This window comes from Pseudorca crassidens, chromosome 20, assembly GCF_039906515.1.
Source record: "Pseudorca crassidens isolate mPseCra1 chromosome 20, mPseCra1.hap1, whole genome shotgun sequence".
NCBI lineage: Eukaryota > Metazoa > Chordata > Mammalia > Artiodactyla > Delphinidae > Pseudorca > Pseudorca crassidens.
This window is the reverse complement of record NC_090315.1, coordinates 11,860,097-11,872,461: the sequence shown is the minus strand read 5'-3', so window position 1 is coordinate 11,872,461 and position 12,365 is coordinate 11,860,097. Positions and strand designations below refer to the sequence as shown.

Genomic DNA, 12,365 nt, shown 5'->3' with positions numbered 1-12,365 from the left:
CACATGGCAACCGTATCAATCAGCTATACTAACTCCCTATTCTCAGAAACCTCACTTTGATGCCTAGGGGACGTGGCCCTCTCCCTCCATCTTTAAAACCAACAATGGATCACTCTGGCCTGACACTTCTGCCTACCTCTTCCCTATTTACGGATACTTGTGATTATGTTGGGCCACCAGTACTCAGGGTAATCTCCTTACATTATGAGCAGCAGATTAGTAACCTTAATTCCATCTGCTATGACTTACCCAAGTAACATAGCCAGTAAGATGCCAATGAAATGTTGAAACGAATTTGTAATCAGGAATTCTTGGCTTCCAAGCTTGTGTTCTCTTCCCTAAATCCCACTGCCCCATCGCAGAAACATCGGAGTGCAGGAAAATCGGAGGTTGAAGGTTGATTCATTGACTGAATGATATCTACATCCACCCCTCACATTGAAGGATGTGGGTGGTAGAGGATTCTTAGAAAATTTCTTCCTTGCTCCTCTGGAAAAGTTACAGGATGCCTTTCTCTCTCAGTTCAAATGGTAATGATAAAGCTGTGGACCACATCACATAACTCTGAGAAGAAACCATACCTTGAAGCATTTCTTGTGGACAGCAGAGAGACGAAATCAAAGTGAACCTTGATGATATTGTTAAACCAACACACCAACCAAACAACAGCAAAAGCCACCCCAAATGTGGAATAAAACTTTCTGATGATTGTGGGTGAAAGCATTACTTACGATAGAGAAGTGGACAGTATTAACCTTGATATAGTCTCTGCAACAACTACTCTATTATGCTCATGGGTTCTCCAGCGTGACACATGATCTTTGTATCCAAAAACCATGTCAGAGGTGGATAGTATTTTCAGTGATAAAAAGTGTGATAATGACTATGTCATGGGAATAAGCATGAATTGTTCAATGTGAAATCCTCTTTGCTTTTGTTTTTTCAGATATGAAACACTGTGTGGCGTGCTCAAGTCATTAGTACACAAACGCTGAGAGACTGCTGTCTCCCCAAAATCGTGACCTTCCTGGCATTTGAAGACACTGTAGGGATGGTGCTGGCCTGCACTGCTCTTTCCTTGTCTGTACTCACAGCAGTGATTCTCGGGATCTTTGTGAAAGATCAAGAAACCTCCACTGTCAAGGTCAAAAACTGGGTACTCAGCTACCTTTGGCTCCTTTCTCATTCTCCACTTCTTCTGCTCCTTACTTTTCATTGGCCAGCCTAACATGGTAACCTGCATCCTCCAACAAATGACATTTGGAGTCGTATGTACTATGTATCTCTACTATTTGGCCCAAACAATCACTGTGGTTGGTTCTAGGCTTCAAGGCCATGGTATCGGGGAGAAGGATGAGGTGGTACTTGTTATCAGGTGCTCCTACCTCTGTCATTCCCACCTGCTCTCTGGATTAAGGGATCCTCTGTGGAATCAGGCAGGAGGGTCACACTGCCCAGCCAAGGGCTGCCAATGGCCAATGTGGTAAAGTCGGCCATTAGAAGTGTCCCTTCTGTGGGCAAAGTGTGTGACAGTAGCTGGGGGACACAGGGGATTCTCTGAGGGCTGTGGGTGAAAAGATAAGGGACATGGGGGAGGAAGCTGGTGAGTTCTGTGTGTTAGTAGGTGTTTCCTGTGGGCGATGGGCTGACTCCTGCAGAAATCTGGGGATGGTAAGAGAGTAGCATGTAGTTTGGTGAGTCAGGGCTGGGGAACCCTTCAGGGGAGAAGCCAGATGGGACTTCACTCTCTTTAGATGAAGACATGATTGAGGAGCCTGCAGCTCCCAGAGCCTCCTCCTTTTTTTTATGACCCCACAAATGGAGAGTAGTGTGCTGTGTATGTGGCAGGACGGGCGTGGGTCGGGTGGGGGGGTGGACCACGATCTCAAGACAAATGCAGTAATAAACAAACAAAAGACACAGACTTACCAAGTGTTCTGTCCTCTGTCTTCTGAATCGGGTTCCACACAGGGAGGACTCTGTAAGGACCAAGTGCAGGCGGCTCAGGCAACCCAGACTGAACGCTGCTCTCCCCTGGGAAGATCTGAGCGGAGAGAAGCCGGGGTGGGCTCAAATACCAGGGAGGAGCGCGGGGTGGGGTATGGGGGGCGGGGACGGGGGAAGGGACGGGGCTTCACACCTTCTCACGCATCTTGTACAGTTCTGGCTGCCAGACTCTTCCCAACACAAACTTCCTCTCCTAATTTGATTTAAAATTAAAAGTTTGGCACAATTTAAGGCAAGAACTTAGAACTTTCGTGAGCCAGATATATTATAAGTTAATTCCATTTAAATACTTAAAACCGTTCTAGCGCTGTGGTTCTCAGGTTGTGGTCCTGGACCAGCAATCATTGCAAACCCCCAAACTCCACCCCAGACCTACTGAATCAGAAACTCTCGGGTCGCGACCCAGAAATCTGTGTTATAAGAAGCACTCCCTCTGATTCTGATGCATGGCAAAGTTTAAGAACCACCTACGTAAAGGAAAAGTTGTGTTTGTTTTTTTTTAAGTTGAGATATGTGTTGTATAAATTAAGATTTTGTTCTTATCATCTGGGGAAATGGAAGCTAGGGAGGTGGTGGATTGATTGCATTCGGGTGATTAGGTTAGGAATTCGATGGTTCTAGATCACTAGATCATCTAATTATTTAAATTATACTAAACCGTTTAAATTATACTTGTGTAAATTGGGGGGCAATAGGAAACCAATTATAGTCTAATTTGTCCCAGATGTTTGGTAGATGGAGTACTGTTTTCCACAAGAGGAAGTAAGCCCGTATTTCAATCAGGTTCTAGCACATCTGGCTGAGTGATGTGAGGCTCTTCAACCTTGAAAAATGGAAGCCACTGTTAAAAGCAAGGGATTAAGAAAACCATACAAGAAGAAAAAAAAAAAAAAAGAAGAAAAAAAAGAAAACCATACAAGAAAAAGAACTATCAACCAGAATTCTACCTAGATATTTGGTTCCTAAACCTCCCTCGGCCATATATTTAGTGTTGCTTTAGAGTTGGTATTTGTATTCCCCCCCCCTTTATGGTTTGCCTCCCGGATAAATAATCTGCACGTTGCCTGCCCCACCTCCACTCCCATTTCATGAAATGGGCCATATTCAGTTACATATTTTTTCTTGTTTTCTTCCTAAGTTGTACCAAAGAGCAAACAAGCGTCTCATGGAAGGTGAGTTATCATTAATCCCAATCACTTTTTCCCCCTTATCTGCTCCCTTCAATGATAAACATGACCAAATACACCCGGGGCTGGGCTCCCTTATTTTTTATTTATTTAATAGATCTTTATTGGAGTATAATTGCTTCAAAAGACTGTTAGTTTCTGTTGCACAACAAAGCGAATCAGCCATATGCGTACACGTCCCCATATCCCCTCCCTCTTGAGCCTCCCTCCCATCCTCCCTATCCCACCCCTCTACATCACCGCTGGACTCCTTTATTGATGGCATATTTATGTGTCCTTATAGAGCCCGTGGCCTATCCACCAGAAGCAAGTAATGAAGAGATCAACCTCCAGGGTCAGTCAGTGAGGGGCCTAAGCTGGAATTTTAGATGCTCCTTTCATTGTGAGATTAAAATGTGTGGTTTCCAGATCTTCATCCTAGTGAAGGTGCCTTTTTCTGTATGGACCTCCATATAAGCCTGTTTTTCATATGTTATAAAATTAATGATGACCAACACTTGCCTGCAGGGCAACTGGAACTGACCAATATAATGCACCTTTATTTGAAGGCTATTAGAAGTTGAGTTTGTGCCTGTTGTGGACTGAATTCTTGTGTCCCCTAACCAAATTCGTATGTTGAAATCCTAACCCCCAATGTGATATTAGGGGATGAGGGCCTTTGGGAGGTGGTTAGGTCATGAGGGTACCTCACAAATGGGATTAGTGCCCTTATAAAAGAGGCCTCAGAGACCTCAGAGTCCTTGTGAGGAAAGAACAAGAAGATGTGCAGCTAACGAGCGGGAAGTGAGTCCTCAGACGCTGATACAGCCAGTTTAAAGTATTTTTGTTAGAGCAGTCTGAACAGAATAAGAATGCCTTTCTTCAGCACGCTTGATACTGCATCTCACGAAGGACCCATGGCTCTGTATTGACCTACCTTGGTCCAGCTGTCTATGACTAATGGTTTCTCAATGCTCAAAGTGTTCCTGCTTGGCTGGCAGGAATTCCACACAGGTTGGTGGCCCCTGTGGCATATGTAACACCACCCAAATGTCTCTTGAAGTGTTTTTTAACCTATTATTCACAAGATAGTACAAGCCCATTTCTATCTTTCTGCCTTAACATAAGCTACTCACCAAAGAGCCCTAGTTTCAAATTGCTGCTGCATCACTGATTGATCCCTAGGATGATGTGCAACCCAAGAGGCTGCTCAGCTTTTAAGGGTGTGAACTAATGCTGCTGTTTTCAATTTAACTCTTGTTTTAAACTAGTCTCCATCTTTTACTTAAACATTTTTTTTCTCATTCAGTGTCTTCTGACCAATTTGAATGTTTCATAAACACAACCCCCTCACAAACAATTTTATAGTTTCATTTAAAGCTAGAAACTTCAGTTTTCCTTGCATAAAAAAATGCAACTGGACTTTATCCAGCAGTAACAGAGAACAATACTCCAAACACAGTAGTCATCCCATCTTCCCATGTGACCATAGGAACCATGGTTGGATACTCATACAAGGTAGAGGCTACACCACCCGGGGACAGGTGTAGCCTGTGGTGACTGGTCATCCAGTTTTCTGGGGACACATCTTGGAACTGGCTGTATTGTATACAGGTCTAGATGATCAGTACTATCAGCTATATCTAATTAAAGCACCAGATTACAAAAAGAGACTCCAACTCCCTCTACCCAGTGCAACATAAATACTAAAGCAGAGAGTTTCAGTGATGGAACCCCATATAATTAGTAGAGAATAGTAATACCAGAGACTACAGATAAACAGTTTTGAGATTTCATCAGAAAACCCTCTTCTGGCTTTTCCACAGGTTTCGTTCTTTTATAACCTAATCCCCACTATTAAAATTTCAGCACATTCCACTTATGATCACAGCTACGTATTACTGCTTAAAAATAAATTATCAATTAAAGTTAATGGCATGTCCATGAACTTTTTTCAAGAGTACAGAAAAATCAGGAACTTACACCCATAGAAAGTTCCAGCACACCACAAAATATCTGGCAGGGGTAGTGTGGTCCTAGTCCCTTCAGAAAGCGAGGAAAGGTGGAGAAACATGTGGACAAACCAAATATAGAACAAGAAGAAGAGCTTCCGGTCAGAAGAATCACCAACCTGCTGGATCTGTTGTACAGTGAACCACAGGCATAGGTATCAACAGTCCAGATCTAAGCAAACACTGTCAGAGAGCAACTAGTAGAGCCTGGGCAGAAAAGCGGAACAATATTCCAAAGGAATATGTGTTTCAAGAACTTGATCCAACAGTTAAATGCCAGGAGTCCTCCCTGAAGAAGAGAGGAGGTGACCGTGAAGACTGTCATGACCTCAATAGAACACAGAAGATGTTAAAGAGTCCAGAAAGGTGCTAAAACTACTACGGAAAGGTTTATCAATCCTATTTATCAACCTATTTCCACTGAAATGCCATCCTCAGTGGATTACAAATCAGTACCACATTGGCCATAAGATAGAAGGTCCAACTTTACTGTTCCAACATGAAGATCCACTTGGCAAATGCCGAAAGTGATATTTTAAAATTTAACAATACTATTTTTACTGCAAAGCATAATAAAACAGACATTGATTTAGTTAGACCCCCAAACAAATCCAAATGAGGATTAAATTATCCTAAGCAGTAAAAACTACCCATGTCACCAACTTGTTTGTGGTTTTACAAAAGCAGCTTTTGCATATCTACTCACAATCAAAGTTACTGAATATTTGCTTGGTAATTTGACCTGGTTTATAATCCCCCCATCCTTTTTAAATGCCCAGCAGCTGAACCATCTTTTTACACGAGGAGTTTTTCACTAGAAATGGAATGGACACCACTCAGAGATCCCAGACTTGGAAGTGGAAGCAAAGATGTGAAGCCCTGGGTGAGGAAGAGAGTACACATGTTTTTGGTTATAAGAGAGGTATGATAGGTTAAGTAGGAGGCTGCATATACATATTAAAGTAAGTGAAAATGTAGAGAGTGAAGAAAATGTTGACATATGGGCTAGGCAAGGGCCTGCTATACTGGAAATCTTTTGTTTTTTCCTTTGCTGTTGCTTAGCAAATGAGTAACAATTCTATGAATGACAAACTGCCCAAACAATTAGTATGAGTGGAAGGTAGAGCCCATCTACAACTATGGACTCTCCAGGAAACACTAGGCACTGGTGGCCCTGGCATCTTAACCTTCCACACAACTCAGGTGCAGGCACAGCCTATGATCCACCAGAACCAGGCACTTGCCCAGACTTCGAATCAGAAGATATAGTTAGTTCTTTACTATATCTCAAGGAGCTTTGGGAACACTAAGGAACTCTCATGGCTCTGCAGCATGATTCAGCAATTGTTTCTGTGAAGCCCTGAACATTGTCTTTCTTGCCAGTTCTTGAAGCCACCTAGTATCTTCTGAATCAGCTGGTTAGAACTGGCTCATGTGCTTTCCAATTAAGAACCCACGCTGCTATAATTTGTAAAGAGCAATATGCAATTTACTGATGTGACTCATCAAGTCTTCTAAAGGGAAACTGAGTCCATGTGCAACCTCTTTCAGCAAACAGGAAGAATACTGATTTTTCATGATAAAGTTCTAAAGGGTAGGTAAGATTAATTGGTCTTCTCAAGTACATTAAATGAGACATACGAAATAAAGGGTATTGATTAAGTACAAAATCCAAAAGAAATTTAGAAATATAAAAGGCATATCTGAAAACAGCATCAAAAAGTCTGGATTCCCTCCCCACTCCAAGCTGAAATCTCTTTGGACCAAAAAAACACAAAAACAGGGGCTTCCCAGGTGGCGCCAGCGGTGGAGAACCCACCTGCCAATGCAGGAGACACAGGTTCAAGCCCTGGTCTGGGAAGATCCCACATGCCGCGAAGCAACTAAGCCCCTGTGCCACACTACTAAGCCTGCGCCCTAGAGCCTGTGAGCCACAACTACTGGAACCCACATGCCACAACTACTGAAGCCAACGTGCCTAGAGCCCACACTCCACAAGAGAAGCCACCACAATGAGAAGCCCGCACACTGCAACGAACAGTAGCTCCAGGGGCTTCCCTGGTGGTGCAGTGGTTGAGAGTCCGCCTACCGATGCAGGGGACACGGGTTCGTGCCCCGGTCCGGGAAGATCCCACATGCTGTGGAGCGGCTGGGCCTGTGAGCCATGGCCATTGAGCCTGCGCGTCCAGAGCCTGTGCTCCTCAACGGGAGAGGCCACAACAGTGAGAGGCCCGCGTACCGCAAAAAAAAAGAGTAGCTCCGGCTCACCACAATTAGAGAAAGTCCACGTGCAGCAACGAAAACCCAACACAGCCAAAAATAAATAAATAAATAAATTTATAAAAACAATAAAAACAAACAAACAAAAACATTAAAAGCACGTTTATCTTTGTCAGGCCCAGGAATAAGCTGAAACATCAAACCACAAAATAAGGTGGACAAAGTACAAAAGTACTGAAGACTAAGCAGGAGTGTGGGAGGAAACATGATGACTACAGTTAACGCTGCTGAATGGTACATTTTAAAGCTGCTAAGAGAGCAAATCCTAAGATTTCTCTCCACAGGAAAAAAAAACCCACTTTTTTTCTTTTTTTTCTTTTAGTATCTATATGAGATGATGGATGTTAACTCATTGTGGTAATCATTTCACAATATATACATTTTTTTGGCTGTGCTTGTGGGATCTTAATCCCTGACCAGGGATTGAACCCACGGCCCCGGCAGTGACAGTGTGGAGTCCTAACCACTGGACGGCCAGGGAAGTCCCCATTTCACAATATTTGTAAGTCAAGTCATTATGCTGTACATGTTAAACTTATGTCAATTACATCTCGATAAAACTATAAAAACGTTTTAAAAAATTAGTTCTAGGAGAGAGAGTATTCCTTAACATCCATGTATTTTAAAACGCTTTGGTCACCTTTCACTTATTTCTAATTTTACTGGAATATGGTGAAAGAAATTTGGCCTGTCAAATCTCTATACATTTTGCTATGGCAAAGTACAATTTTACTTTGTGAATGTTACACAAAAATTTTTATGCAGGGGACATATGTGGTTATATATGTGTCATACATATGTCATTAAAATCAAGTTACTGATTCCCCCTTTTAAACCTAAATTTTAGGTTCAGAGGTTTAATTATGTATTTTTAGCACACTGTCACTTTAACTTTTCATTATTGGTCGACCATTTTTTAAAAGAATACCTTTCCTACAGAGGGAAATTACTGAGCAAATAATGAAATTAACATTTTTGTTTATTTAGTGGATCTACCCTACTTCAAAACACTTGGCAACCATAATTCACCACCTAGGAACTGATGTAATACTTATGACTTAGTGCACACAGATGACTCATATTCAACCTGGCCAATAAACACACAATCACACACATACTCACTTCAAAATTCTTTGCAGTTTTATCAATTTCATTTTCAATGAAATATTTTTAACACTAAAAAGATTACTTTGAGATAAACCCCTTCCAAAATTTGAAATCTTCACAGGCTTCCTTCTTAGCCCAGTTGGCTTTAATCTCATTTGTACAATCCTGTCTCCTGTCTCCTATCTTCAAAGTAAGATTCAACATGCCCAGTGGAAATCATCCACTTGTACCTAGCACTGGTATTGGTTTTATCTACAATTTGGGGGAAAAGAAGCCTAACCATGTCCCACTACCAAATTAGCATTTTCACAGTTTTATGTCCTCCCCCAAAGGCAGTGCACGGAGAACCCCTTCTCTTCCTCTACCTGTGCATTCATGGACTGACTGAAGATTCTCCTGGGGTGGGCAGCCAGTTTTCCAGCTATCAACAACTGTTCCCCCAGAACTTCAGTCACTGTGAGGTGTGCTGCACTCTCTGGCTTAACCCTCATAAAGATGAATCCACTTAGGGTCATATCCTGGGGACAGAATTTACTAAGGGTAACCCCTATTAGATATCACTTTAGTTGTTTTTTTTTTTTTCTTTCTCCAGGGAATTTACCTCTATTCTCTGGTCTCTCAGTTCAACTCTCAGCCTATTTTTCAATAACTCTCTGGGATCAGAGGTTTCAGGTCCATGACAATCCACAGAATTAGAATTCATGATAAGGGGCAAAGGCCAGAAAGACTTGCGAACCAAATCTAAAAAACCAATGAAAAGCTACAAATATTACCTCACTAAAAGCATTCTTGTGTGCTTAATTTAGATGGCAAGCACTTAGCCAGGGCAGTACCTTCCCATTCAGAGGATTCTCACATTAGGGAACATATCCCAGAGGAAGAAAAGACAATACTACATGAGGGGAGAGAAAAAAAAAAAAAAAAAAAACCTTAAAAATAAAGCTCCTTTATACTGCTTTTGATATATGGGTTAAAAAAAGCCCATATGCCCTCCATACTGCCCATGCATTCTCAGTCCCTCTGGCTTAAATTTCCAGTTCCACATTCACAGGGAAATATTTTATTCTCAATGAGGAACATTCCTGGGAATCTAAGTCCTAAGGAGTAACCTGTTCATGCTAATCCAAATGGAACTCTCAGAACCCTGAGGGATCTTTGCTATCTGACTGTCAGGTCTTTCCTAAATGGTCAAAGAGATGGAAATGTTTGTACTATTTTGACTATTACTCATATCATTTGTTAGTATTATAAAAAAGCATACACAAAAAAAAAACAGGCATAAACCTAAAATTAAAACAGATACACCTAGAATCCCTTTAGACCCTGATCCAAACACAAATATCTTATCATGATGGTTCTAGAAATGAATGTTCTATACTCTTGCCCTGCATTTTTCAGTTCATATCATAGCCATTTCCCTAATTTTTACAAAATCTTCACATATAAGAGAAAGTGCTGTATGAAACTGATTACTAAGTAGCTGCTAGGGAAATCATGTTGGAAAATGATACACTGAAATGCCGTTTTCCAGTCTAAGTTCTAATAACTACAGCAATTTTCCTTCTCAAGAACAAGCCCAGCGGTATCAGCATTCTCATTTATCCTTTATTGGAAAAGAGGTCCACCTCACTGGCAATCACTCCACAGCATATTGCCCATTTAATGGTAATTCTCTCAAAGTCAGGTCGAAGTGCTTTCTGCAAGGAAAAGCGCCAGTAGTTATTACTTTTGTGGGAATGTGTTATAAGGGCCAAGTTTGATTTTTTAACATGGAACTGTTAAGTAAAATATGGGATAGTTTTTCTCTGTTTCTTCCCCAGAACAAATTTCCAGATACACAATAACAGAGAGCTAACTGAAAGCTTTTTCCAGACACATTGTTTTCATAGTATTTCTTTCCAATACATGTAATCCTGGAAGAATGGAAGGAGGGAAGGAGGAAATGAAGGGCTGAAGGGAGGGAGGAAGGGAAGGAGGGAGGGAGGGAGAGAAGGAGGGAAGGAGGGAGGGATATACTCTGGCTGAAAGATTTCCAAACTAGTTACATTCATAGGGTTTCTCTTCAATATGAGTTGCCTGATGCCTAATAAGTTTAGAACTATTAATGAAAGCTTTCCCACACTGATTACATGTAAAGGGTTTCTCTCCAGTATGAGTTCTTTGATGTACAATAAGTCGAGCACTCAAGCTGAATGTTTTTCCACATTGGTTACATTCATAGGGTTTCTCTCCAGTATGAGTTCTCTGATGTTGAGTAAGGCATGAACTCTGCCTGAAGGATTTCCCACACTGACTGCACTCATAGGGTTTTTCTCCAGTATGAGTTCTCTGATGTACAACAAGAACATAACTCTGGCTGAAGGACTTCCCACACTGATTACATTCATAGGGTTTTTCTCCAGTATGAGTTCTCTGATGCATAACAAGGTGAGAACTGCGGTTGAAAGATTTCCCACACTCATTACATTCGTAGGGTTTCTCTCCAGTATGAGTTCTTTGGTGTGCAACCAGTTGAGAACTCCAGCTGAAGGATTTTCCACACTGATTACATTCAAAGGGTTTTTCTCCTGTGTGACTCCTCTGATGCGCGACAAGTTTGTAACTTTGACTAAAGGACTTTCCACATTGATTGCATTCATAGGGCTTTTCTCCAGTATGAATTCTTTGATGGGCAATAAGCTTATAGCTCTGGATAAATGATTTCCCACATTGATTACATTCGTAGGGCTTCTCTCCAGTATGAGTTCTTTGATGTGCAATAAGTTTGTAGCTCTGCCTGAATGACTTTCCACACTGACTGCATTCATAAGGCTTCTCTCCAGTATGAGTTCTCTGATGCACGACAAGGACATAGCTCTGGCTAAAGGATTTCCCACACTGATTGCATCTATAAGGTTTCTCTCCAGTATGAGTTCTCTGATGGGAAACAAGGTGAGAGCTGCGGCTGAATGATTTCCCACACTCGTTACATTCATAAGGTTTCTCCCCTGTGTGAGTTCTCTGATGTGCAACAAGATGAGAGCTCCAGCTGAAGGATTTCCCACACTGATTACATTCAAAGGGTTTCTCTTCAGAATGATTTCTCATGTTTTGAGCAAGGGATGAACTCTGGGAGGTTTTATTACATTTATACTGACTCTCTTCAACAGGGATTCTCTGTTGTTCATTATGGGATATGCTGTGGTTCAAAACTTGCCCATGTTCCTTAAAATCAAAGGATTTTCCTTGTGCATGTATTTTCTCATGTAGATTTAGGGGTTTATCATGGCTAAAGTGTTGAATACTGTCACTAAATCCATAGGATTTATCTTCTGTTTGAGCTTTTGTAAACTGAAAAAAATGAATGCTCTGGGGGAGGTTTCCACATTCTTTATTTTCACAGAGTTTCTCACTATCATTAATCATCTGATGAGTGTTTACCATAGAATTATAATGCAATTTAACATGTGAAGCATGTTTATGAAAATGGTTTCTTATGGGTATCATCTGTGGTGAAAGAAGACTGTTATTTGGACCACGCTTCTCCTCAAGGTCATCACTTTTGCAGGCTCTCTCATGACTAATAGCTGTTCTGTGAGTGAATGTCACTTCCTTCAAAAGTCTTTCTTGTTTTTCCTGTTGCTTCTCCAAAAGCTCCTTACAATCCTGAACTTCGTCACATGAAGATAACCAAGGATCATCTCTTGTCAACCTTTCTATCTTCACTCTGTGGGATGGTTCATCACCAAAAATGCTCTGCTTTGATGTTGATTCTCTTCTTCCAAGTGCAGTTGCCGACTCTGGAAGGAAGCAA

General features: G+C 41.5%; 1 protein-coding gene across 6 annotated transcripts in view; it reads right to left on the bottom strand.

Moving 5' to 3' along the window:
* Positions 1-2,889: 2,889 nt before the first annotated feature.
* ZNF180 (zinc finger protein 180) overlaps positions 2,890-12,365 on the bottom strand; it is a 31,159-nt gene continuing 21,683 nt past the window's right edge. For all 6 annotated transcript variants that reach the window (XM_067717979.1, XM_067717984.1, XM_067717980.1 and 3 more), the window contains one exon: positions 2,890-12,351. In XM_067717979.1, the coding sequence (XP_067574080.1) occupies positions 10,610-12,351 (1,742 nt within the window). In that variant the 3' untranslated portion in view covers positions 2,890-10,609. The remainder of the gene's footprint in view (positions 12,352-12,365) is intronic.